We start from the raw sequence: 24,821 nt of genomic DNA, 5'->3' as shown, positions 1-24,821 counted from the left end.
GGGGGCCACACCGGGGCGGGGGGTAGTGTAGACCAGACCCGATCGGACTGGAAGGAAGGGAGGCGCCGAAGAGGGAAGGGAACCGGTTCGAGAAGCGAGTGTGGGCCGCGGGAGGCCCGGCGGGGACCGTGCGGAGCAGCGGCCGAGTCCGAGGTGGGGCGGGGGATCGAAGTTGTCAGACCGCCTCTAAGTGACAGCGGGACCCAGTGCTCGCGGCCGGGCCTGGCCTTGCCTGCCTCGCCGCCTCTCCTCCAGGGCCGGGGGCCGGGTCAGGTCGGGCCCGAGGGGCCCGCTTGGCGGCGAAGCGCCGGACAAAGGCGGCGCCGGAGCGGGCGCAGGTGGTGGCGTCGGGGAGGGGAGCGGGTCCGAGCCACCCACCCCAAGGGGAGGGCGACCGGGCCGGACTCTGCCCTGGGGATTGCGGGGGCCGGGACGACCGCCGGGAGGAGCTACGGCACTGGCTCACGGCTCCAGCCTCGGATCACCTCGCTGTTCTGGGAAGAGTGGGGTCGACCCAGTGGGGCAGAGGGACAGAGGTGGGGGTGTGCACATGGTGGGCCTGGCCGGTGGCGACCGGGTTACTGGACTCACCAGGAGAGAGTCCGGTGAGCAGCTCTAGAGCCTGCCAGGACTGAGGGGTTTCAGCAAGAAGACTCTGTCCACAGGCAGAGGGTTAATCCCACCTGGGACATCTCCTAGTTGCCCATTGTCATTAGTCTTAAGAGGGCAGAAGAACCGTTGGACTGGGGACTAGGAAATAGGTCCCAGAAGTGCTCCAGCAATCCATGGACAACTGCCTTCAGCACTAGTGAAAGAAGGTACTCACATAGAGAAATGAGAAGCTGAGTTTATAAACCCAGGCAGGAATTTAATTATTAAATAAAAAAGGTTTCCTTTCTATCACCTGAGGGACTTTCCTCCCACCTTTTCCACCCCCATGCCTTCTGCAAAAAGGAGAAAAGGACCCCAGAGAGACCACATGTCCTGGAGGAACACCACTGTCCTTGGCCAAGTAGAGGACATTTGGGAACCAGTGGCTTAAGCCATGAGTGCTTCTGAGCCCACCAGTTACTAGCTCTAAGCTGGATGCTGTTTTTGCATATGTAAGAACCCACTCAGAGCTCCTGTGCCCTCTCCTGTGATCCCATACTTAATGGAAGAGTTGGGACCACAAAAACAGGGAGACTTAGGGTGTTTAGAATGTACATATTTGATAAAATCTGGGTCCCACCCCAGGAAGGTTTTGGTTATGAGCTGCTCCCAGCTGTGGTTGACTGTAATCCCTCCTTGGGAAAACCGCCTGTCACCCTTGCTTAGTCTGAGCATGGAGTTAATTCATAGCCACCCTCCATCCCCCCTCCCCAAGAGGGTCTAGACCCCAGCCTGAGTGGAGTTGAGGCTTGTGGGAAAGGGAGGTATTACCTCATGCAGGAGACTAAAGTTTTTCTGAGAGAATTTAATTGTATGTCTAAGATCCAGAGGATGATGCAGCATCTCAAGGTCTTTGTGTCTCCTGAGGGGCTCTCCAGTATGTATGTGATTTCTTTTGGTGGCAGTCAGAAGGGGGTGACCTGTCTGGCCACCAGAACCTAAAGGAGAATGGCCACAACAATAATTCCCTCTTTGACAGGCTCTTACCTGGCAGGAGACTCATGTCAGTCAGATCAAGTGTTTAAGAGGGTTTGCTCTGGAGAGTTTAGCCAGTGAAGAGTTTCTCTCTTTTTTATATCTCCCTCCCTTTCTTCCTTTCTGTTGCCCTGCTGTTCCCATGTCAGGCCTATGTTGTTATCATGACCTCCCTGTCCCTCCTGCTTCCTCTGGCCCTTCTGATCCAGTCTGTACACAGCTGGTAGGTCATTCTTTGTAAAGCACTCCTTTCCCCATGTCACTCCCCTACCCACAAATTTGCAGTGACTCCCCTCTTCCTGCAGTCTCATCCTAGACAGTGTCCCTTAAGGCTCTCGCCTAGCCATGCTGCGCTGTGCATGTTTATCTCCCTGCATCTTTGCTCCTGCTGATTTCGCCAGTTGTCCCCAGTTAGGAGCCCCTTGCCTTCTTCTTCTGCCTGAACCCTACTCTCATCCTTCATCTCAGACCACTCCAGGCCAGCGTTGCTTGCCTCTGAGATTGTGACCCTGGATTTTATAACATGGTGTCTTCTTGAGTGTTTTTGTCAGTTGGAAGTTTCTTAAGGACAAGGACAGTGTGAGTATTAAACCTTTGTGTGTGTGTGAGTATTCTAGGATTTCTGGTATAGTGCTGTGCACATCGTTTTTATTGAATGAATAAATGCAGTTGGCTGCTTAGTTGAGTGGGAGCGGAAGGGAAACGTTCCCTTCTGTTTCCCTAGAAATGCTAGTATAGGAGTCCTTGGTGGTTTCTGACCTTTTTAAGGCATATACATAGGGTGTATTTGGGGTGCTTTAGCGTGGGGAGCAAATGATTGCTTCTGATATTCCAGCTGGTGAAGAGTCTGTCCTGTGGATTGCTCACATGATACCATATAGACATGAATTGGAAAAGGACTGTAATCCTGTTTTCCTCCTACCTTACCAGGCCATTCTCGCTACCCGGCTTTGCTGCTCTTATGCAATTTTCCTTGTTGTCCGTGCTAAATGAATCCATATGTTTTATCCCTTCTCAATCCTGGGTGTAAATGGGGGAGAAAACACGCTTCTGAGAACAGAAAAGGAAGATTCCTGGGTCTGGCGTGTGGACAGGGCTTTGGGGACTGATGTTGGAGGAGTTGTTTATAGAGGCATCGCTGATATGGGAGGCACCATCAGTCCCACACTGGACCCATCAGAAAGGAGAGCTTATGATCCCAGCTCTCTTGGAACTTCCGTTTTTGTTTACCACCAACCCTGGGCCATGGGAGAAATGGGAGAGAGGACTGGTGACTGGTTTGAGTCTAGACATTGAAAAAATAAATTCCGCATCCATCCCCTTTCCCCCAAACCTCCCTTTTGTGCCCCAGTTTGATGATTAATGGACCAGCATTTCCCTTCCAAGCAGGAATGCCACCCCTCACAGTTGCCATGGCAATGCAGACCGCTCCCCCGTCAATTAAAAAAAAAAAAATCCGCACTACTTCTCTCCTCCTTGCTTCTACAGTAGCAGGAGACAGGTTACCTCAGAATGCATCTCCTGGCCTCTCTTCTCAGTTGCTTGGGCTGTTTGTGCTGTGTGTCCTAGAACACGGCCCTTCCTCTCTTTCTGAGGATGGTCTGAGTTGCTCCACTGTAAGCAAATTGTGCCCCTCTAGGATCTAGCAGCTCCTGGAACACTTTTACAAAGAAGCAGAGAAAATTTCTGCTTTTTTAATTCACCCACAATGCAGATTAAAAACCAAAAAGAGCCTTTTTCTATCTTTTCCTTTGGGGTTAAAAAAAAAAAATCCCCTCCACACTGTCCCTGGTACATAGAGGTGTAAGTTGGGGAGCGTTTTGACATCCATAAAGGAAGTTTCAGTAAACCTGGAAGGGATTAAGCCTCCCAGCATACAGAGTTCACATTGGAGTTCTGTGGGGATTTTCGATTTCTTTATTTTCATTCCTCCCCACCTCTGTCCCAGCATTCAGGAGGACTTGTGTGTTTTCATTTTATCTGTTCTTACTCCTCTTGGCCTTGCTCCGGCAACATCTGGCCTCAGCGCCCTGTCGCAAGGTGTCATTAAAAAGAAAAAAAAAGCTTAAGGGGAAAATGTCTCTGGAGTTGAGAAGTTGCCTGCGTTGAACTAAGGCCGCCAGTTGAAGCTGCCAGGTTTATGGAGCATTATACGAACAGCCCCAACATTAAAGGGCCTCCTTTTTATGAATGGGTTGTGAAGAATGTAAATAAAGCAGCATCTCTCAATGGGGAAGCATTTTACATAAGCAGTACTACCCCAGCCCGAGTATTTATGGGAATTTGCTAGCATAGTCTGGCAGGACTCACTTCCTTTGTGAACTTGCCATTGTGCTGGGGACTTTGGAGGGACAAGAAGAGTGTGCTTTGACACGGAGGGCAGCCCCAGTGCTCCTGCTCGGCAGGTCCCCGGCCTTGACGTGATGGGCCACCTCATGGCTGGAAGTGCCTGCTAACCCTGAAAAGGTGGACAATACAGCATATAGTCAAGAGTCTGTGATGATTAGAAGCATAGGCTCCTGGCACCTGGGGTTCTGAGATTCTGCAGCGCCTCACCCTTCAGGCTGCTTCGACCTCCCCGGAGAAGGGGACAGGGAGGTCCTGGTTGATGAAATCCTGCCTGTTTTTAGGGGAGACACCTAACTGGAGTAAAATAGACTGGTTTGAATTTCAGCTCCTTTATGTTTCCCCTGCTCACCTCCTGGTACTGCCACTAACGAGCAGTAAACCGGATAATAGGGAGAAGTAGCAGCAGCAGTGGCCGTGAGGCTGAGGCTGCAGGCCGTCTGCTCAGGGCCAGACAAGTGCCCTTGTCTCCAATGAGCTGGCTTTGCAGAGTGGCTGAGTACTAGCCTGGCCCTGGGGTGCGGTGGAGGTATTGGTGTCCTGCCCTAGGTGACTTGGTCTAGCGGCTGGGGATCTAACTGTGGTGGGTTTGGTGAGCAGGCCTCAGGGCAAAGTCACATCCAGGACTTTGTGTGATGTCCCGGGAAGCATTTTCATCCAGATTCCATTTTTCCCAGTGGGAAACACCTGCAAAGATGGTTTGTTATTAACCTGTCTCAGTGTCCCACCAGTAATAATAACAATAATAATAACATTGCCCTGGAGATCTTCTGCAGGCACCAGGAATAAGAGAATGGGTTTGTCTCTCAGCCTCTCTGAGGTTTGAAATAGGAACTTATTTCTGAGGCACCATAACCAAGTTACCTGAATGAAAAAATGACAAGTGACTGGTCTTAGTTAACAGGATCAATGCCAGGCAGAAACTTGAGGTCTGCATCTTTTTTCTTATGTTTCTGTTCCAATAGGTTTGCAGGATGGGGGTGGGGGCTTTAACACACCTGGTGTGTTAAGACACCTGGTGTGTCTCTGCCTCTTGTGACCCCAGGGTCTCACCTGGAGTGGTACTTACCACCCCATACTTCCCTTCCATCTTCAGTGCCTGTTTGGGCCCCAGCCCTCCTTACGTGCAACTCTTTCAGTTTCCTACCTGCAGAGGAGAGGGGTGGTCCTTCTCCAACGGCAGCTGCCTGTCTAAATGTTTGGGGAAAATTCAGTTTGTTAATCACATTCTCATCTGGCCAGGTGGTTTAGAGGTGAATTATTATTATTACTGTTTTTTTGGCTGTGTCTTGTAGCTTGTGGGATTTTAGTTGCCCTATCAGGGATTGAACCCAGGCCTCAGCAGTGAAAGCGCCAAGTCCTAACCACTGGACTGCCAGGGAATTCCCTAGAGGTGAATTATTAGTTTTTAGAGCATCTTTGCAGATATCACAGCAAAGGTATTAGGGTGTTGCTTGATGCCAGGATATCCTGATGTGTATGCCAGAATGGAAGATGGAGTCGCGATTCCACTATAGTCAGGGTCAGCAGGCCCTCCTCAGTAGTGAGGGGTGTCCCTGGAGGCGTTCACACAGTTGGGACAAAGTGTAGAAAAGAATTGTAAAACAGATGAAATGACTGTAAGAGATAATCGTCAGAGAAAATTGGAAGGACTTGGACTTATTTGGCCCAAAGAGGTAGCCATAGAGGTCAGGTAAATACATCTTCAAATATTCAGATGGCTGTTTGGAGTGTGATGACCAAATTTCAGTCTTCATTGCAGTCTGTGATGGAGATTTCATCTGATTCGAGGCGTGGTTAGATGCATGGGGTGGGGGGGGGCAGTCTGTAGACTCCTTTCCTGGATTGACTGTTAAAATCAAGAAAACATGTCTTTGTAGTCCTTATCCCTTTCGAGGATATAAAATGGGTTTGTTTCAGAAGTGCATCTAAGAGCATATTGGGAACTTTGAGCAGACTTTTCTGTAGAAACAGTTTGTAAAATTATGTTTATGTTCCCTGGCCAGTATATAGATGGCTTTTAATCGTAGTACATTTTCAATTCTTTTGTGGTGAAAAATCAGGAAAAACTAATAATGTGTTAATGCCAATAATTAAAACAGCACAGAGAAGCAGAATTGCACATGCAAGTTGATCTCGAGTGTTGGTCTGTGACTCAGCAGCCGTCCTGTGTTGCGGTTTGGGGCGTGGGCTTGGGGACTGACACCAGCCGCCCCGCCTCTGCCCTCGATGGTGTGGGAGTGTGGGCAAGTTCTTCTGCCTCTCTGTTTTCTCCACGTTAGGGTGAGATGATATCAGCCACTGGGAGTGGGGGGTAGCAAGGATGAATGAGAGTGACGGTGACTGTAAGAAGTAAGTGGAACGAGAGGAATAGTCTCCTGAGATAGCTAGGCAGGTTGGGAGAGAGAAGAAAGAGGACAGTCGTGGAAGAAGGTTGTGCTGTGTAATATGAGAGAATTCCTAAAGTAGCCTGTTGAACTGTAGATTATATTGAAGAGGCAAGGTGGACTCCTGGGGATGAGAGATAGTTTGGAGGTCAGAGTTTCTCTGGGCTGTAAGTTGGGCCATCAGTCTAGGGTGGAAATGTTATATGGGATGGAGCAGGTGGGCACCCAGATCTTCATTTGTTCAGTAAGTTCTTACTAAGCCCTGTGGATAAGATTTATTGGTGAGGAAGGCGGAGCCTGCCTGTCCCTGCAGAGCTTGCATAATGAGGGTGTTACTAAACAGTTAATTGGTTAGGCGTGAGATATTCAGGTTGGCTGCCTGTGTTTCTGTTCGCGCTGTGGGAGTATTGGGAAGCCCTTGTCTTGGGTCTTGTTCCTCATGGCTGTTTCATTCAGGACATCAGCACTTTGCTGGGGAGGCTAAGGGCAGAGCTCCCATGTTGGCCTGGCTGGCCAGTTTCTTGTGTTCAGGACAAGAGATTGCACCTCCAGTCTCGGCACACCATCTTAGAAATCCAAGTTACTGGTTCCTGGAGTGTCCTGGTGGTTGAACAGCACATATCCTTTGCCACTCCTGGGCAGGTGCCCGGAGCAGGCTGGTGAGCTGTTGTGTTTTTTGAAGAACGGTACATCAGTACACGAGGTTTCCTCCTGGTTGACCTGTTGCTGAGCCTTGAGGTTCCCTGTCCCTGTTCCTGCTTTATTTTTTCCACACTTTAACTGCCGGGAGCAAATGGGTCCTGCTCCAGGAGGAGATTTGCTTCTGGCCTGGTCTGTGCACTGTGGAGTCTGGGTGGGAGGGTCTGAGGGAGCCTTAGCCTGGCGCTCCCTGTGCCCCAGCCTGGAGTAATCCTGTATGGAGCCAATGGTGGTGAGTCTGGGGAAAGCTGCATTTGTCTCCCGCCCATTCCAAATGTTTAGGAAGCACCTTTCTCAAAGTGCTGCCCATTTCCCATTGGGCTTAGTACACCTGGAAAGAAGTAGATCATAGACCCTCAGTAAGAGTCTGAAAGTCCTGGCTCAAATGTGCCCTCTGGGAAGCTGCCATGGAGCCAAGCTCTCTGTACCGAGCTCCGAGCCCTCAGTCACAGCCCTGTCACGCTGTCTTGTCCTCTGTCTTCCTACCAGCCCAAGCTCCAGTTCCTCAGTCTGCTTTGCATTTTTCTTCAGCACTTAGCGTGATACTTGACATGTATGGGGAAAGAATGAGCTTGTGTTGAGCGCCTGCTGTATACCAGGCACTCTGCTAGGCAGTTGACACACACTCTTATTTAACTTGATCCTCATAACAGCCCTGCTGTGTAGGTAAGGAAACCAAGGCTCAGAGAAGTTCAAGCCATTGACCAAACCCACTTCGGATTAGCAGTGGCACGAAGTGGCTTCCAGCCCCGTGTGGGTCTTGCCTTGCTGAGCTGTGGCGAGGGGCCAGCAAACGTTGGCTGAATGAGCAAAGGTCACAAGAGGTGCGTGTGCCTGGGAGTGAGCGACGGGTGCTCTGGCTTAGCTGGACCGACACCTGCACATAGAGGTCTGCCTGGTGCACACAGGAGCTGGGCACTGGGAAGAAGCTAGGGGAAGGTAGGTTGCCTTCAGTAGGGACATGTGCCTTTAGAGGAAGCCTCTACAGACTAGTTTTGTATTGCACGTGATTACCTTCTAATTTGTCAGGTCTGAGTTTCTTAGAGCAGAGCACTGTGGTGTGACTAAAATACAGTGTTCTCTGCCCACTGTCCTCACTCAGGGGTCTGTGTGTATATATTGACTTATAGGTCCCAGGGGTAAGTCTTGTCTCCCTCACTCTCAGCCCCCCTACCTGCAAGGAAGGGCCTTGCCCTGAGACTAGGGACTGGCTGTTTCCAGTGAGAAGGTGAAGGAGATTCCACCAACTCTGCTGTTACTATATTCCTGTACTTAATTGCAATTCTAATGTAAGATGGAGAGGTCCATTTCATAGTCTGAGTCCCCTTCCTCCCCACAGAGATGTTAACAAGAGGTGTGATATCTGGCCTTGGGTCCAGAGCCAGCAGTACATGGAGGTTCTGGACGCTCGGGTGTAGCTCTGGGCGCGTGTGTCTGGGCGCTCCTGCTGGGATGCTCAGCGTGGACAGGAGTAGCCAAAGGTGGGGCCCGGCTGTGGGGCTGGGCCGGTGGCTGCACCAGACCCTGTGTGGGGTGGGGGTGGGCCTTCCCCTGCACTGCTGCTCCTGCCTCTCTGGGCTCCTGGGAGCCCCCAGTGTGAAGTGTGAGGAGCAGGTGGTCGACAGGCCAGAGATAGGCTTGGTGCCTCCGGGGCAGGCGGGCCCAGCTCCTCAGATGGCCACGACCCGAGGGCAGTCTATAAAACAAGCCGCATCCAGACGGGTCAGGCCAGTTCCCTTTGGTCAGGCGCCGTGCTCCCTGCCCAGGTGTTTGTAGGGTCCCAGCCCGACTGCAGAGTAAATTGAGTACCCACAGCAAGTGAGGCTGAATGGGCACCAGGGAGGCCCTCTCTTCGGGGCAGTACCCTGGGGCTTGAGCTCTGAGCTGCTGGAGCCAAGGCTTCTGCTCTCTCTGGGAGCCTGCACTGAAGCTGCAGTCAGATGGCAGCAGCAGGCAGAGCAAGTGCCCTCTGACCCCATCCCCTGGGCCTTTAGCATCTGAAGATCTCGCCTTTCTTGTTTCTTGGAGGCGTGGAGCTGTTATTCAGGGTCTGTGGGATACAATTTCTGCCCCTGCCCTTTTCGCTGCATTGTAAACCGAGCCCCCCAGAGTTCACCCCAGACTGGGTCCCGAGTGGGATAAGGGTGGCACGGCTGCGTTTCCCGGGGTGGACACTCGGGTGTTTTCAATGGAGCGGTAGCAGAGCAGGGGTCAGGTACGGGCTGCATTTTCAGATTTCTCACCACTCGCGGTGGCTCTGGACTCCTCCTAATGTGGGGATTCGAGGGCTGAGGGCAGGCCACCCTCCACTGTCTGTGGGTCTGAAAGAGGGGGATCCCCAGGATGTTGGCCTGCCCGTTTCCTACTCTGCTAGGCTCCTGCATGGTCCCTAGTATCATTCTCACCACCACTCTTAGGTAAGGTTCTTTCTGATGTGTCTCTTTGAGATGAGGCATCTGAAGTTCAGCAAAGTTAGGTAAGTTGCTCATGAGGGCCAGAGCTGGATCCAGGTCTGGCTGACTTAAAGCTTTGGCTGTTTCCATTTTACTGGCTCTGGGGGGTTCAAGAGATACCAGCCGCATCTTTATGTGGCTTTATCACAAGAATTTCAGCAGCTCCACCTCTCTGTTTTTCCATGAAGTAACATCAACTAAATTTAAAAGAACAGGAGTTTGCCTTTGTGCTCTTGCTGCTTTTCTTCTCTGATAGCAGATTCAAGAAACTCAGTGTCGTGAAAAAGTATTATTCTGTTGAGGGGTGGCGGAGGGGCTTATTTTATTCCAAGAGAGATTGCAGAAGTGGGCAGTGCTTACTTAACTCGGTGCCTACTGTGTGGCTTTAGGTGTAATTGGAGGGAGGTGGCTTGGGTCAGGGCCCTTCCTGACCCTCACCCAGGGGACCACCTGGTCTGCTCTTACCTAAGACCGCCCCCCCAACCCCAAGTACTCCCTCCCATTACAGATAAACCAAAAAGCCTGAAAAGCAAAGTTTCAAGTGCAGTGGGTAAGAGAGGTTTCAGGAAGAGCAGTGGGGCAGAGCCCTGGGTCCTGAACCCCTAACGATGGGGGTGTGGGTGTGGCCTAGAGCTGGGTAAGTTAGGGAGAGCCATGGCCAAGGCTGAGGGCCTCTTTCTGCCCCAGGGCAGCCTCTGCTTGGGGGAGTGATCTGGTTTCGACCTGCTCATCCAGGCCCCCACCCTTGCCCTCGTTTCTCCTCTGGTGCCCACAGCCCATCTCCTCCAGGCCTTTGACCTGCCCTTGCACACAGTACCTTGGGTGTCCTCCACCTGCCCTGGTGGGCCGTGGGGGCTACGTATAAGGTGCTGCTGCAGCTTGAGGGCAAAAGACAAGGCCTCCCTCCTTTTCTGTTTCTGTGGAGATGACTTCTCCCAGCCCTGGTCAGGCTTGTGATTTTGGATTCAACTTGTGATTCATTGGGTCTTTGGCTCGGAGGACCGCCGGCCAGCCACTGTGCTTCAGACTGGTTTTCTTCAGTGAGGGCTTGCTTGACATGGTCTAGGCGAGCTCTAAGACGCCCTGGGGAGTCCCTCCTAGGAAACTTCTCCCGAGGGTGCCTGAACTCTGGGAGGACAGGGCTTCCCAGAGAAGAGGAGGGTAGTCTGAGAGAAGCAGGACACTCTTGTCTGTTGGTAGTGGCAGAAAGTTCCTGGTTGAGCTGGTGTGTAAGTGGGAGGGACAGGACAGCAGGATGGTTGGCAGAGCTGGAATGGGAACCAAGCCTCCTGCTTTCCCGGGATCTTCTTCCCCCATTGAGCTGGGCCACCCCTGCAGGTTGGAGGGGCCCTGGCAGGCTGGGCGCCCCTCCACCCAGCCCCACCCCAGGGAAAAGCTGCTGCCGAAGTTCTCACACGTCCATCTGGTTTCAAAGCATGACTCACTGACTCTCTCCAGCCTGGAGTGCAGTGCGGTAGGCAGCAGAGTCCCCAGCCTCTCCTCAGGAGCGTGAGTGACATTGCTGCCTTAGGCACCACGTGAAAGCTAGGAGTTCTGCGGGTGATGGGATTTGGCAAATTCAAGGGAGGCTAGCAGGAGGCCCAATATGCTTGATTTGAAAATGTGACTTGCACCCTTTGATTTAGAAGCTTCCTGGGATCATCAGCCTCAGGGACAGTGGGTGTCCCTGAGGGACGAAGAGGGAGGTGAAGGAGTGAGATACTCTGCCGGGAACAAATTCCCAGGTTCTAGGGACAGACTCCCGAAAGTGGAAGGCTTTTCTCTGAATGTTTTTCATAGTGCAAGGGAAAGACTGAGTGGGACCAAGTATCCCAGAATCCCTGGGCCATCCATCCACGTAGCAAGTCTACCAGCAAATTGAGGGTGGGGGGAAGTGAGGGCAGACCAAGGACGACCATGGTCCGCTAAGAGCTCTTCATTGGCCAGGCTTGGAAACACCTCCCTGTGTTCACTTTCTCTTTCCCATCCACTCCTCCTTACTCTGCTTGGTGTCCATGTCCTTAAAGGCCATAAGCCCAGGTGACCTCAGCCTTGGCCACCAGCTATTCCCAGGCCCGACTCCTCTGGTAACTTGGGGCCTGTCGAGGGGCTTTGGCCCCTGCTCAACTGTGTGGTCTATTCACTGTCCTCCTTCTCCAGGCCCTTTGGGGGTGGGGGAGGGCTGGGTGCAGGCTTCCCTAAGAAATACAGATGTGCTTCTCCTTGTTCCTGCTCCTTCACCTCTGGCATAGGGGTGCCCTGCCCTTGAGGGAAGGGCCTGGGGTTATAAGCAACTGGGATTCTTTTGAGGGCTAATAAGCGTGCTGAGCAATCAGGGATGGGTGGACACCCTGATTAGAAGAAAGAAAGAGTCTTAGGTAGCCTAGCAGATGCCTGAGGTTTTTCAGGAGCACTCCAGTCTGTGCTTCAGGAATGAATGGATTTGCCTCTGTGACTCTCTGTCCTGCCTGGGGCCTGGTCTCTGGGTATGCAGGTCCCCGCATGTGGCCAGAGCAATGCCTGGCACTCCGCCTCCCTTTTCCAGTTTTCCAAGTTCTTTCTCAGGGGTGAGGGACACCCCTGCTGCCCGCAGCCTGGTTTTTGGAGCACTCTTTCTCAACTAGTGGCATGTCTCTGGAGAGAGGGTAGAGGGTACCCAGTGACCCCAGCCACTGGCCCAAGGCCACAGGAGCTACTGGAAGGGCTCTGGATTCCCTGGGAGTCCTCAGGCTTGGGACTTTCAGGGTTAAATCCTGGCCCTGCAGGGACTGCTCCCAGCTCCTCTGGTGGAGCGAGAGTGAATAACAATAGCAGCGGAGAAATCAAGCTGAAAAGCTTGCTGGGCAGGAGGGGTCCCAGAGTGCTGGGGAGGGCAGAGCTCCGTCTGACACCTTACTCGGCAGCATCTTGCTTTGTTGGGGTTTAGGTAGGGAGTGAACAGCATAGTAGTCTCTGACCACCGATGCCGGCAGTGTCCGTCCCCCCGACCCTGCCCCTCAGCTCTCCATTGCCTGGGCTGTGGCAGCTTCCTGCACACAGCCTGCTGCCTTTTTCATTTGCGGGGGTGCCCGGGGGGCCCAGGTATGTTGGAGGTGGGGAGGGTGTCTGCTAAGCAAAGTTAAGGGATGATGCCTGGTCGCAGGCATTTTCTGTCTGGGGCTCTGGGTTTCCTGTGACTCACCCCCATCCTGCCCCCTGCCTGGCATCTTGCCTACAAGGAGGGAGTCCTGAGGAATAAGGCAGGACTAACAGGGCTGCCTGGGTTTGTCGCCTGAGTTAGTTCTTCTATTTGGTACTTTCTTTTCCCAGCTCTTAGTGGCTGGTGGGCCTTTAAAGCTGTACCACAGATCTAGAGTGTGGTCCCTGGGTTTCCTACCTGGAAATGCTGGCCCCAGCCTTACTGACATCCCTCCCCCAGGCACTGGCACTGGGCCGTTTGGAATCTGAACTAAGGTGGGGCTGGCTCCATGGGCTGGCTGAGACCTCCCCCCACAGGCTCCTCACAGCCAGGCCTTCACTCTTGAGGGGGCTTTCCAGCAATACCCAGGTTATGGCTGTCCTGCTGTATGTGCCAGGCAGGTGTCCTCACAGGTGGACTTTGCCTCCTCCACGGCCCAGCAGGCAGGTTCCTCATCTCAGCTCCTCACTGTCCATCTCCTTATCCTCCTGTGGCCAATCTCAGAAGCCTCGAGAAGGGGGAGGGGACTGATAATGTCTTTGAAGGAATTGGTGGGCTCCCACCACCCAAGCCCCTATCCTGGATCCATGTCCTCAGGACAGTCTCCTCCTGTCCTACGATGAGTATCTAGTGGGAGAAGAACAGGTAGAGACAACCGAGAGCTTTGCCCCCAGCTTCTTCAGTCTTCCAGCTCTGGGGTTTGCATTGCTCCATAGGGTCCCCAGGGGTTTGGTTCAGAGGAGAGTGGGGCAGCCAGTCCTTGCACAGCTGCTGGTAGCCTGACCCCACTAGACCTTTGCACTCTGGAAGGGGGTGTCCCGGGAACATCCAAGCTGGAGATGGAGTGAGTGGCCAGAGTTACTGCAGGGGATGCGGGCCAGAGTTACTGCAGGGGATGCAGGCCAGAGTTACTGCAGGGGATGCGGGATGGGCTGCAGTGGGGGAGAAAGCAGGCCAGGGCAGGCTTCTCTCATTGCCTGCCTTATGTCCTGCAGCTTGGAGGTACTCCATGACACACACTCGGAGGAAGTCTCTTTCCATGCTGAGTTCGGGCCCCACGGGCCGCCAGGAGCCCCTGCAGATGGAAGGCAGCAGTATGGAGCAGGGGGCAGAGGGTGTGGAGCCAGGTCCTCCTGAGAGCCCAGGGCACCTCACAGGGCGCCGCAAGAACTACCCACTGCGGAAGCGCCCGTTAATTCCCGAGAAGCCCAAGGCCTGCAAAGTGCTGCTGACCCGCCTGGAGAATGTGGCTGGTCCACGGAGCGCAGATGAGGCTGATGAGCTGCCCCCCGACCTGCCCAAACCCCCTAGCCCGGCCCCATCCAGTGAGGACACTGGCCTCCCCCAGCCCCGCAAGCGGCGCCTGGCCTCCCTCAACGCTGAGGCCCTCAATAACCTGCTGCTGGAGCGGGAAGAGACCAGCAGCCTGATGGGCACCCGCCGCAGCCGAGGGGGAGACCCCCACCGCAGCCGGGACCGTGACCGGGCCACTGGAGGCTGGGCCTCCTCCAAGAAGCGGCCCCGGCTGGGGGACCTCGGAGGAAGTCGGGACCTGTCCCCAGAGCCAGCACCGGATGAAGGGGCCCGCCGAGATGGCGATCCAGCTCCCAAAAGACTGGCCAGCCTGAATGCAGCTGCCTTCCTAAAGCTGAGCCAGGAGCGGGAGCTACCCCTGCGGCCACCTCGTGCCCATCCAGAAGCAGATGGGCACTCCACTGAGCCACCAGCACTGAGGGCCCCGAGGCCAAAGTGGGCCAAGGTCAATGGCAAGAACTATCCCAAGGCCCGGCAGGGGGCTGGCTCTGGGGAGGCTGCAGGCCCACCCGGCTGGCAAGGACACCCCGAGGAGCCATGGCCATCTGCCACCCCTCGTGGGCCGTCCAGCCAGCCACCTTACCAGCCCCTGAGCGAGGCTCTAGAGAGCCCCTTGGGGCTGCGCCCTCACCTGCCCCTGCTGATGGGTGGGCAAGCAGCCTTGAAGCCGGAGCCCGGGCGCCCAGGCGAGGAGTCACCTGCCCCCAAGCAGGAACTGCACCAGCCCTCTTTCCCCGCACCCCAGCTCTCCCCGCTACCGATGCCTGGCAACCCCGCCGACTACAGTGGCCTGTGTGGTGGGCCTGAGCTCACCGCGCTAGGCAGCTTCTACCTGTACTGCAGCCAGGCCGGGCTGCGGTGTGGGGGCTACCCCTCCTGCTCCGTGCTCCCCGAGGACAAGCTGTCCCCAGTGGCTGCAGCTAATGCGGGGCTCCTCTTGGCCCCGAGCTCAGTGCCCGCCGCGGGCACCCACTTCCAGCACCCTCCATGGGGTTCTCGCTACTGCTCCAGTGAGGATACTGGAGTGAATGGCTACAGCATCTGTGAAATGTTGCCCCCGTCTCTTACCCACATCGGCACTACCTGTGGCGGCTGTCCCTACAAAATGCCTTTTGCAGCAGGTATGCCTTCCTGGAGGTGGGGTACACCAGGGAGTCTCTGAGAAGCAGTGTCCCAGGAGGGTGGGGTGCACTGGCGTCTGTCTACCGTGTGGGAGAGTCGGGGGTTTTGAGAAGGGAGGATTCCTCTAGTTTTATGCCCCCAGCCTAGGAGATTCCCAGGAAAGAGACCCGTGTTTAGCTCTTAGCAGCCCTGCTCCGTACCCACTGTCTATGGAGGTTTCTCGGCATGGCAGTTAGGTAGCTTTGTGGTGGTGAAGTGGGCAGGGTGTGTCTCTCCTCCCTCTCCACTGGGATGCCCATTCTTAGACTCTGAGTAGCAAGTTAGATGCTGAAATTAGCACTTTTGCCAAGTTGTTCCCATGTCCTTCTGCCTTCCTCGAGGAAAACTAGAATTCCTTACTTCCCGGGAACCCAGACCATCTGCATGCCAACCGAGTTCAGCATTCACGGGAGGGGTGGTGGGTACCAGGCCCCGTAGGTGGTACCAGCTGCAATAGGACAGCTTCGTCCTGGCCATACAGGCCTTGAAAGAGAAGTAATGCTCAGACTTAGAATCACCTTGCTAGGTACAGACTGGGTGGGCGCACTCTGAGAACAGACAGGCTGCCGTCTGGGCCTGGACTTTGGTGTCTACCTTCTTGGCAAGATCCAGACACCTGAGAGTCTCGTGCCGTAGTTGATGAGACACCCCTAAGTGATTTCTCTTTCCCCAGACTCCAGGAGTGTCCTCACATGCCTCTCCAGGCTCCCTTCCTGGCTTCTGGGTGGAAGTGAGGTGACCAGAGCCATGCTAGCCAGCAGGTCTGCCCTGCTGCTGGTGAAGTGAGGGGCCAGGCCTTCTCAGGGCTCTCCCCTCCCCTGCACAGCCCTTCTTGAAGGGGTCCATAAAACAACGTTATAGACCGGTTGACTCTGGCCAGACTGGTTGTTTCAGGTTCTCCCATGAGTTGGAGCTCTAAGAAATGAGAACAAGCTTCTTTTTAGGCTCTTCTTTTTCTTCCGTACCACTCTCTAAGTTTAGTCACTTAAACTCTGGGACCCAAGACCCCTAGCCCCTTGCCCTGGGACACCAGTAAGCACCATGTGCCAGGCGCTTGTTCTTAGTGCTTTATATATGGGAGGCCATATGGCATGTTAATTGAGCACAGATTCTGGAGCCAGACTGAAATGTTCTCCCCACTTCTTCAGCCACGCGACTGTGGGACAAACCAATAACCACCCTGTGTCTCAGTTTCCTTAATTGTAAAATGGGGGTAAATGGTACCTACCTCATAGGGTTGTTGTAAGGATGTGAAGAATTAATACTTTGATAGGAAAACACCTAGGACACACTATATGATACTCACAACTACTACTTCTGTTGCAAGGCACGGAAAGGTAAAGTGACTTGCCTGAAGTCACACAGCTGGTAAGTGGCAGATCTGGGACTCATATCCTGGTCTCACTCCAGATCCCCTGCTCTAAGTACGGTGGAAACCTTAGAGAAGGAAGATTAAGTCAGAGCTTAGAGATGCCATTCCCATTACTTTCCCTTCTCTCAGGCTAGAAGAGGAGATGGAGATGTCTGTGGGCCAGTCTCCAAGGTCAAGAAAAACCCTTGGCCAGTCACTGATCATCTCCCTTAACAGCCTCTGACCCCACCTGCCACCTCAGTGGCCTTTGGGTTCACACTTAGAATTAAAAGAAGCAGGCTCTGAAAGCAGAGGGGCCGGGGGGTTCCCTGCTTATCCTTAACCTGCCCTGACCTCCCTCTCTCCTTTTCCCAGAAGGCTGCAGGTCCCTGGGCCAGCTGGAATTTCCTCTCCCGGAAGCCGGCCACCCTGCCTCACCTGCCCACCCCCTCTTGGGATGCCCTGTGCCCAGCGTGCCACCTGCAGCAGAGCCTGTCCCCCATCTTCAGACACCCACCTCGGAGCCCCAGACGGTAGCTCGCGCGTGCCCTCAGAGCGCCAAGCCTCCTAGCGGCTCCAAGTCAGGTCTGCGCACAGGCTCTAGCTGTAGGCACACTGCGCGGAGCAAGGCTGCCCGCAGGCCCAGCCACCCCAAGCAGCCTCGTGTCCAGCGCCCACGCCCCCGCCGCCGCCGCCGCCGCCGCACTAACGGCTGGGTGCCCGTTGGGGCTGCCTGTGAGAAAGCCGTCTATGTCTTGGTGAGTGCCAGCTCTCAGCTGATGGGGAGAAGGGAGGGTGGCGGTTAGGGACATAGGACCTGCAGTGAGTTGGGTCCCAGGAACCCCTGGCTCTGGCCACTCTGAGAAGTGACAAGGGGTTCAAGCTCAGTTGTACCCCAGGAGCTGATCACACTGGCCCGGCCTGCTCCCCCAACTCGTACTGATCCTGTGCCCTGTGCCTTGGGGAGTCACGGAATGCACAGTCAATCACAGCTGGTGGCTGCCATCTCTGTCACCGACTCTTAGGGAAGCCTCCTGAAGTGTCTTCACCTCTCATCCCAGATTATAAAGTGGAGGACTTCCCTGGAGGCTTTTTGGATAAGTATGTATAGGGGAAATTGGGATAGGCAGAGAAAATTGGTGATACAGGAACATCTGGGATGATGAAAAGAATGTAGACTGAAATGTATCTAGCACGTCTTAGGTGCCAGAACCGAACTAAGCACTTTACATGCATTATCCGCTTTCATCATCACCACTGCCTCGTGAGGTACGCACACACCCCGTGGTCCTAGAACTACCCTCATTTCACAGACGAGGAAACAGGCTTAGCAGTAGATTAAGTCATTTGCCTGTGATAAGGCTTTGCTGCTTATACCATTGTGGTTTAAGAGTCAAACCCAGACTGCCCATTAGGAATCTTGAGGACCTACCCGGTGCTGGGGGCTTGGAGCACGAGAGCCGGCTGTCGTGGGTGTGGTGGTCAGAGTGCAGGCCCAGAAGTTTCGAGCCACTTTCTTACCCCTGTTCCCATTTCTCTTCCTTTCTCCAACGGTGAGGATTCCCTTCCCTGCCCCTGAAAGCCAGGCTCAGGGAGGAGGGGCCAGAGTGCAAACCACTTTGGCAGTCTCCCATCCTCAACGGTTTGACTGCCCTGAGGAGAGCACAGAGAGGATGTCACTCCCTCCGCATGCTGAGTGCGGCCCCACAAGCCTTGTTTGTGTCATTGGTTTGTTGCTCAGGATGAACCGGAACCAGCCATCCGAAAGAGCTACCAGGCGGTGGAGCGGCATGGAGAGACGATCCGAGTCCGGGACACTGTCCTGCTCAAGTCAGGCCCTCGAAAGACGTCCACACCTTATGTGGCCAAGATCTCTGCCCTCTGGGAGAACCCGGAATCAGGTACCCCTTGTCTAGAGTTCGACCTGGCACTAGTGTCCTGCGTCCTTGGCAGAGTCTGCCTTCCACTAAGCCAGCGTCTGTCTGGTGCTCAGGGCTGCAGACGGCCTTGTGCTTGGGTTGGATCAGCTCATTAACCTTTCCAGCCATCGGGGCCTGAGCACCTGTCACCCTGCCTCACCTGTCAGTGCCTTTTCCTCCTCCTTCCTCCATGCCTAACAGCATTCTAGGCCACTGAATTGCCAGACTTGGCCCAAGGCAGGGGATAGGGGTGGCCGGAGCCTGCAGAATTGGCCTAGGCTTTGAAGTTGGATGAGCCTCCAGGGCAGGTGGCCAGCCCGCCTGCCTATCTAAATAACTCTGGAGCTGCCAGCTCAAGCCCTGATTGCTTCTCTTTCCCCCCTAGGAGAGCTGATGATGAGCCTCTTGTGGTATTACAGACCAGAGCACTTACAGGGAGGCCGCAGTCCCAGCATGCACGAGGTGAGCTGCCTGGCGGGGGAGAGGCTGGGGCACTGAGAACGTGGTATGGGGGCGGGGGCAGCCTGGGCATTCAAGTCCCTGGACTCATTACCTTGGACACCAGAGAACCTGGGGAAAGGCCTGAGTTTTAGCCTCTTTTCCCAACACTGCCCCAATTCATGTTTTGAAGGGAATAGTAACCTTTGTCTTGAAAGGTGGGGCAGAAAGGGAGCCCCCAAGAGCAGGGGTGCCAGAATGGGCACAAGTAGTTGTGTCTTCCTGGCGACAGGAAAGGGGAGGTGGAGCTGCACACCTTTACTGTCTGCAGCAGGAGAGGGAGGGGAGAAAAGACTCTACTGACACCCCTTGCTATCTACCAAGCTGTGTGTGGGTTGCTTCACCCCCGATCTTGGCTCCCTTTTACTTTTTTTCCCCTCTCTGGGACTTTTCATCTAAATGGGAGAATGCACACCAATTCCCCTCTCCTCCCCTGGGCTGGGGTGGGGGTCGGGAGACTGATGTCAGTCAGAGGCTGGAGCGGGTACTTGGCTGCTCCTGAGTAGGACAGGACCTGGGAGGAATGCCTTGGGCTGCTTGATGAGGAGCAGTTAGGCTGAAATTCCAGGGAAGCTCCCTAGTTTCCTGGGCACTAGCTGGAGTTGTCTATCTCAGGTCAGGAGTACCAGCAGAGTGGTTAATGTCTGCCTTGCTCCTGGAGCTAGGTGCTACCCTGGTAGCCAACCTCCTCCTCCCTCCCCTTGAGCCTTTGCAGAATGAAGTCTTTGCATCGAGACATCAGGACCAGAATAGTGTGGCCTGCATTGAAGAGAAGTGCTACGTGCTGACCTTTGCTGAGTACTGCAGGTGGGTGGTGCCCTGTACCTCTGGCTACCCTCTCCCCTCAGACTTCCCAGGGCTATTTGGGCGCTGCCTGTGATCCCCAAGGGGATCTGACTCACTGGGCCTGACCTCCTAGAACTTTCTTCCCACAGTCTGCTTCCATCATGTAATTTTTATGGAAAAAAAGAAAAGAAAAATGGTTCCCCCTCTGAGGCAGAGTGATTGGGGCAGAGTTGCAGAGTCGGGGATAGTTACAGTACTGCTCTCAGAAAAAATCAAGGAGAATTGACAGGTGATTGGGAGGGAGGCCCTGGTAGGTGTGGTTCCCCAGTGACAGAGAAGATGGTTGGCAGAGAGGGCATAGGCCCAGGACAGGGATGGAGGCAGCACCTGCCCTTGTGGAGGTGGGAGGGGGTGTCTCCGCCCTCTGGGCAGGGTGGGGAAGGAATTGGTCTTCCTGCTATGATAGCTGTGGTAAAGACAGCGAATGGTGTGTCACTGCAGATTCTGTGCCATGGCCAAGCGTCGAGGCGAGGGTCTCCCCAGCCGAAAGACAGCACTGGTGCCCCCCTCTGCGGACTACTCCACCCCGCCACACCGCACAGTGCCCGAGGACACGGACCCTGAGCTGGTGTTTCTTTGCCGCCATGTCTATGACTTCCGCCATGGCCGCATCCTCAAGAACCCACAGTAGCCCCCTCATGCCCACACTGGGGCTGCCCACGGGCAAGTGGGGCTCAGGGCAGGGGGCACTGCTTGAAGCACAGCACTTGGTTAAGGGGCCACAGGAGCCTGAGGTGGCTGGCCTGTGGTTCTCTTGTGGGGGGAGGGCAGGGGCCCCTATGGATTTGGGCCCCATGGGAGGGAAGGGGAGGCCAGGGTATACGAAAAGCATCAGAGCCCTCAGCTTGGCCCAGGGTACCTCTCTGTGGTCCCCTGGGCAGAGGCTCCTGAAGAAGCAGTCTTCCCTGAGGCTGAGCGAAGCCTCAGGGGCATGGCCCCTGGGGGGATTGGGGGAAGGTCCTTCAGGAACCAGGCCCTTCTTTATCCTCCCCTGGGCCCTTCAGGGGGGAGTGGGAGCCAGCTTTACCTCACCCACTGTGACCCGCTGCTTCCCCATTAGCCTGGGACCAGGCTCTCCCAGATTCTAGCACAGCTCCGAGCTCATTCCTTTGAGGCCTAGGGAGCCAAAGTCTGGCTTCCAGAGCATTGACTTTCTCTTCCTGAACTTGGGGCCTTTCTCTGGCATTCCTCCTTTGCCCCTGTAGTAGCCCCTGGTGCTGGGACAAGTTACCAGCCCTCACAGTCATGGGTGTGGCCCCCTTGTGGGAGTCAGCTTGCTGTCCACCTCCTGGTGAAGGCCACCCAGCAGGTCTGGCCTCCCAGAAATTAACGGATCAACATGGGGTTTGTCATGTCTGGGAGAGCAGAAGGGAGCTGGGAGGGGGTGGGGGCAGGGGGCAAGGAAAATTGCTACCTGATTTATTGAAGACTTTTCCTCTTGCCTTACACTTAGAGGTTTAGGAAACCTCTTGCAGAACTTCACACATGACTCTTCAAGCCACACCCACCTGAAATCAAACCAAAGGAGTGCTGTGGCTCCCCTTGCCCTGCCACCTCTTACCCTAGTCTTTTGTAGATTGCACTAATTTACATCCCAGCGAGAATCAACACTGTATCAGTCCACAGACCTGCTGAGCTGCAGCCACTCACTCTAGGAGCTAAGGACCTGCATTTTCAGTTTGTTCCTGTTGCCCAGGGGCCCTGTTCTCACCTCATGCTGCTCCCCAGAGTAGATTAGGAGACTCAGCCTCCTGCTATCCTTGCCAGAACTAGGCCCTGGCCCTGGCCCTGGGGCACTCGGTGTGGCGGCTGGAGCAGTCTGGTTCTTTCCTATTTGTACCAAAGAGGAGCCTGGTAGGGAGAGGGAGTGTGGCTTGGGCCCGGCGCTGGGCACATGCTTGTGAGTGATTCCACAGGCCACAACCCTGGGGACAGGAGCCAAGGAGGGCAGCACTGGGTCCCCCTCCCCTAGGGAGGGACAGACCGACCCTGCAGGCTGGCACTGGGAGAGGACAGTTGGGCGGGAGGTGGAAGTGAATCCTGAGGGCACTCCCAGCGATCCCCCAGCCCTGTGCTGTCCCTAAGCAGATGGCTGCTCCTGATTGGTCATTGGGCTTGGGTGAGGCCTGGACCATTCAGAGGTGAATTTACACTTGGGAAACCCAACCCCAAACCTGAAGGGAAGGAACTTGGGTCCCCTTGTATTGAATAAGCTGTTTGGAGGAAGGCATCATCAGTCCAGGAGGGCGGGGCAGTAAGAGAGGTTGGCAGAGTGGCCGTGGGGTGGGGCCGTGGTGGCTCTGGAGACCTGGCCTTGGAGCCTGCTCTTTCCCAGGGCGCTGGGCCCTTGCTGCCAAGGAGCCCAGCCTCACCCAGCAGATCAGGCCCCTCGTCTCCCAGGAGGCAGGGTCCACTGCCCACAACTTAAATGCTTTTGAAATCTCTTAGATGTGGAAATATTTTTTCGAACCTGAAAATGCAGCTGGTAGAATTTCAATGGAAGCATAATTCATGTAAAATATATTTTAGTTGATATTTTGTAAAATGCACTTTTTGTGTGTGTCGACCCTGGTTTCTCAGATCTGTATTTCAGTGTTTACAAGGGAGGGAGGACCTTTCCTCGCCTCCCTTTTGACAGAGATTAGAAGTACTTCTTTAAGAAAAAAAATAATAAATTTGAGAAATTGTATTGATTTAGAAAAGGACCATTTCCTGTGTGTCGTGTCATCTTTTTGTGTGTGGGTGCAGAGGGGCTCACCACTCTTAACCACTGCAGTGCAAGGGCTCACTGAGGTCAGTAAGCAAAGAGCACAGGAATGTGTGGGGAAACAGCGGGAGGAGAGGAGACAGAGGGAATGGGAACTTGGAGGTGACTTCTTCGCATCGTGGTGGGCTGAGTGAAATCCTTGGGAACTGGTCTCCAAGTGGTTGCGCGGTGAGGATACCGCCTCATCTCCTTGGATCATGCCCCTGGAGAACTGGCCAGCAGAAACTGTTCGAGGGCCTTGGTATCTTGCCACTGGCACTCCTTGCTGAGGAATTGAAGGCTCCATCATGAGGCCGAGGGCTCAGACGGCCTGGATGCTTGGTTCAGTCAACCTGGCCCTAGCCCCAAAGCCTCAGTGTTGACTGTGTTCAAGGTGGGGTGGACCTAAGGCTCTCGGGGTTCCTAGGAGGCAGATACGCTGCCCAACCCGCTCCTGCATTTTGTAAGGACATCTGGGCAGCTGCACTTCCATAGAGCTTGTTAGTGGCACAGGCACCATCGTGGACATACTGCAGCACGGCCATCAGTGTGCTGTCCACAAGACTCCCATGAGATGGGCAGTATCCCATCATTTTACAGACGAGAAACTGGTGTGGAGACAAGCACTTTGTCTAAGGACTCCCCCAGAATAAGTGGCCATTCCTGTATTCAGACTGCCTCACTGTGACTGCTAACACAGAAGACTGCTCAGAGAAATGAGCACATGTGATGCAGTTACCAAAAACTTTCTCAAAGTTGTTTTTTCCTCTCCTCGTATAGAAGACGTATTTACCGTTTAAAAGAAAAGAAAAAGATAAAAGATTTCAGTAGAAATAATCCCATGACCAGAAATCTACCTTCAGTGCTATTGGAAGCAAGGAGCAGTTCGGTGAGGGCTAAACCCTGATGCAGACTTCTAAATTAGTGAATGGTGCATCCTGAGATACACCCCAGCATTCGGACAGAGTAGGGAGCCTGTCCTGAGGAGCTGGAAGGCCACCAGGTTTCCCATTGCGCATGTGCTGTGCTCCCACTGCTAGGATTGGGCGGGCCATGCGTGAGTCTTTTAGCTTCATCTCATCCTTCAGGAGCCCTCATCCTCTCAATTCCTCTCATCAGTGGTAACTCCATTCTCGCTAAACTCAAAGCCTGTGGCATCTTCTGTTCCATCACCCCCTCAGTACAGTGTGTTCTGGGGTCAGCTGCTTTCTCCCTCCGTGTTTGTGCTCCATTCATCTCTGAAGGATCGTGATTAGGAATTTAGGATTTAGAATCAGACGAACTCACACAAAGTCTCAGCTTCCCTGAGCCTGTTTCCTCAGCTGTGCAGCAGGGATGCGCATAGTACCTACCACCCCGGGTGACTGTGACCACTAAAGAAGGTAAAGAATACAACAGATGACACCTGCCTCAATAATGTGGACACTGTTTCATAGCCTTACGGGCTCCCCGCATGTAACAGGGTGAAGTCTGGACACTTAGCTAGGTGCCCAGTTCAGATCAGTAAAGGCTGGCTACTGACTTCCGAGGTATTCCCCATGTCTGTCTCTAGTCCATGTGGCCAGCCCGGTGCCCGTGAGCACGTCTGACTCCAGGCAAGGAGGCTGCTGCTCTGTGCCCCCAGTTCCTCACCCTTCAAAATGTGTGCTGACCACACCAGTGGTCACGTGGCAGCAACTAGTCACTGGCCCCTCACCAGAGTGTCCCACCTCTTCAGGCCTGGAAGAGGGAAGAGAGAGGAGAGAAGATTCCATTTCCAGACATTTCAGCATTCCCCAGTGGATAAACACTGTAACCACTAGGTACTGTCTTAAATCTAAGGGTCACCATAGAGCTGAGCCATTGTCAGTGCCTGACCGTCTAGTTCCTCTTTATTGGAGTGGCCAGGACACGGCGGGTAGGGGGAGCACACTGGGGACTCTGCTTACGGCAGTTAAGACCTCCAGAAATTTGGGACTCAAATCTGGGAGTCGGTGGAGAGCACTGCGGAAGCCCCTTGCCTCCAGACCCGCTGTTGGAGTAAGAGCTCGGCCGGGCCAGAGTGTGCGGCAGGGCGTTGCGTGCAGGTCCTCTCCTTACAGCTCCCTGAGGGCACGCGCTGCGCGGGAGAGGAAACCGCGGCCTGGGTCTTTCCTGCCTTCGGGGCCTCGGCAGCTTTTGAACCCGAAGCGCGGAGGACAAGAACGGCCCTGGCTCAGGCGCCCTCTCCAGGGTGGGGGTCCGCACGCGCCCTCCCAGCCCCCTCGCTGCAGGGGTGCCCGCCCCTCTCCACGCCCCCGGCCTGGGCCCGCCCCCGC

The 24,821-nt window shown here is 54.5% G+C and overlaps 1 protein-coding gene across 5 annotated transcripts in view; it reads left to right on the top strand.

The window, feature by feature from the left end:
* The window catches only part of BAHD1 (bromo adjacent homology domain containing 1), a 23,089-nt gene extending 606 nt beyond the window's left edge, over positions 1–22,483 (top strand). Inside the window, exons 1-7 of one of the 5 annotated variants that reach the window (XM_024732490.1) lie at positions 800–818; positions 13,685–15,124; positions 16,891–17,273; positions 18,257–18,416; positions 18,820–18,896; positions 19,639–19,739; positions 20,220–22,483. In XM_024732490.1, coding sequence (XP_024588258.1) covers positions 13,699–15,124; positions 16,891–17,273; positions 18,257–18,416; positions 18,820–18,896; positions 19,639–19,739; positions 20,220–20,409 — 2,337 coding nt within the window. In that variant the 5' untranslated portion in view covers positions 800–818; positions 13,685–13,698 and the 3' untranslated portion in view covers positions 20,410–22,483. Of the gene's footprint in view, positions 1–799; positions 819–11,890; positions 15,125–16,890; positions 17,274–18,256; positions 18,417–18,819; positions 18,897–19,638; positions 19,740–20,219 lie in introns of those variants that run through there. The other 4 variants (XM_024732489.1, XM_024732487.1, XM_024732486.1 and 1 more) reach the window with 4 other exon arrangements.
* The last annotated feature ends 2,338 nt before the right edge of the window (positions 22,484–24,821 follow it).

Source organism: Neophocaena asiaeorientalis, unplaced genomic scaffold, assembly GCF_003031525.2.
Source record: "Neophocaena asiaeorientalis asiaeorientalis breed wild unplaced genomic scaffold, Neophocaena_asiaeorientalis_V1.1 scaffold119, whole genome shotgun sequence".
Lineage (NCBI taxonomy): Eukaryota > Metazoa > Chordata > Mammalia > Artiodactyla > Phocoenidae > Neophocaena > Neophocaena asiaeorientalis.
The sequence above is the reverse complement of the archived record's forward strand: the minus strand, read 5'-3'. Positions and strand labels throughout refer to the sequence as shown.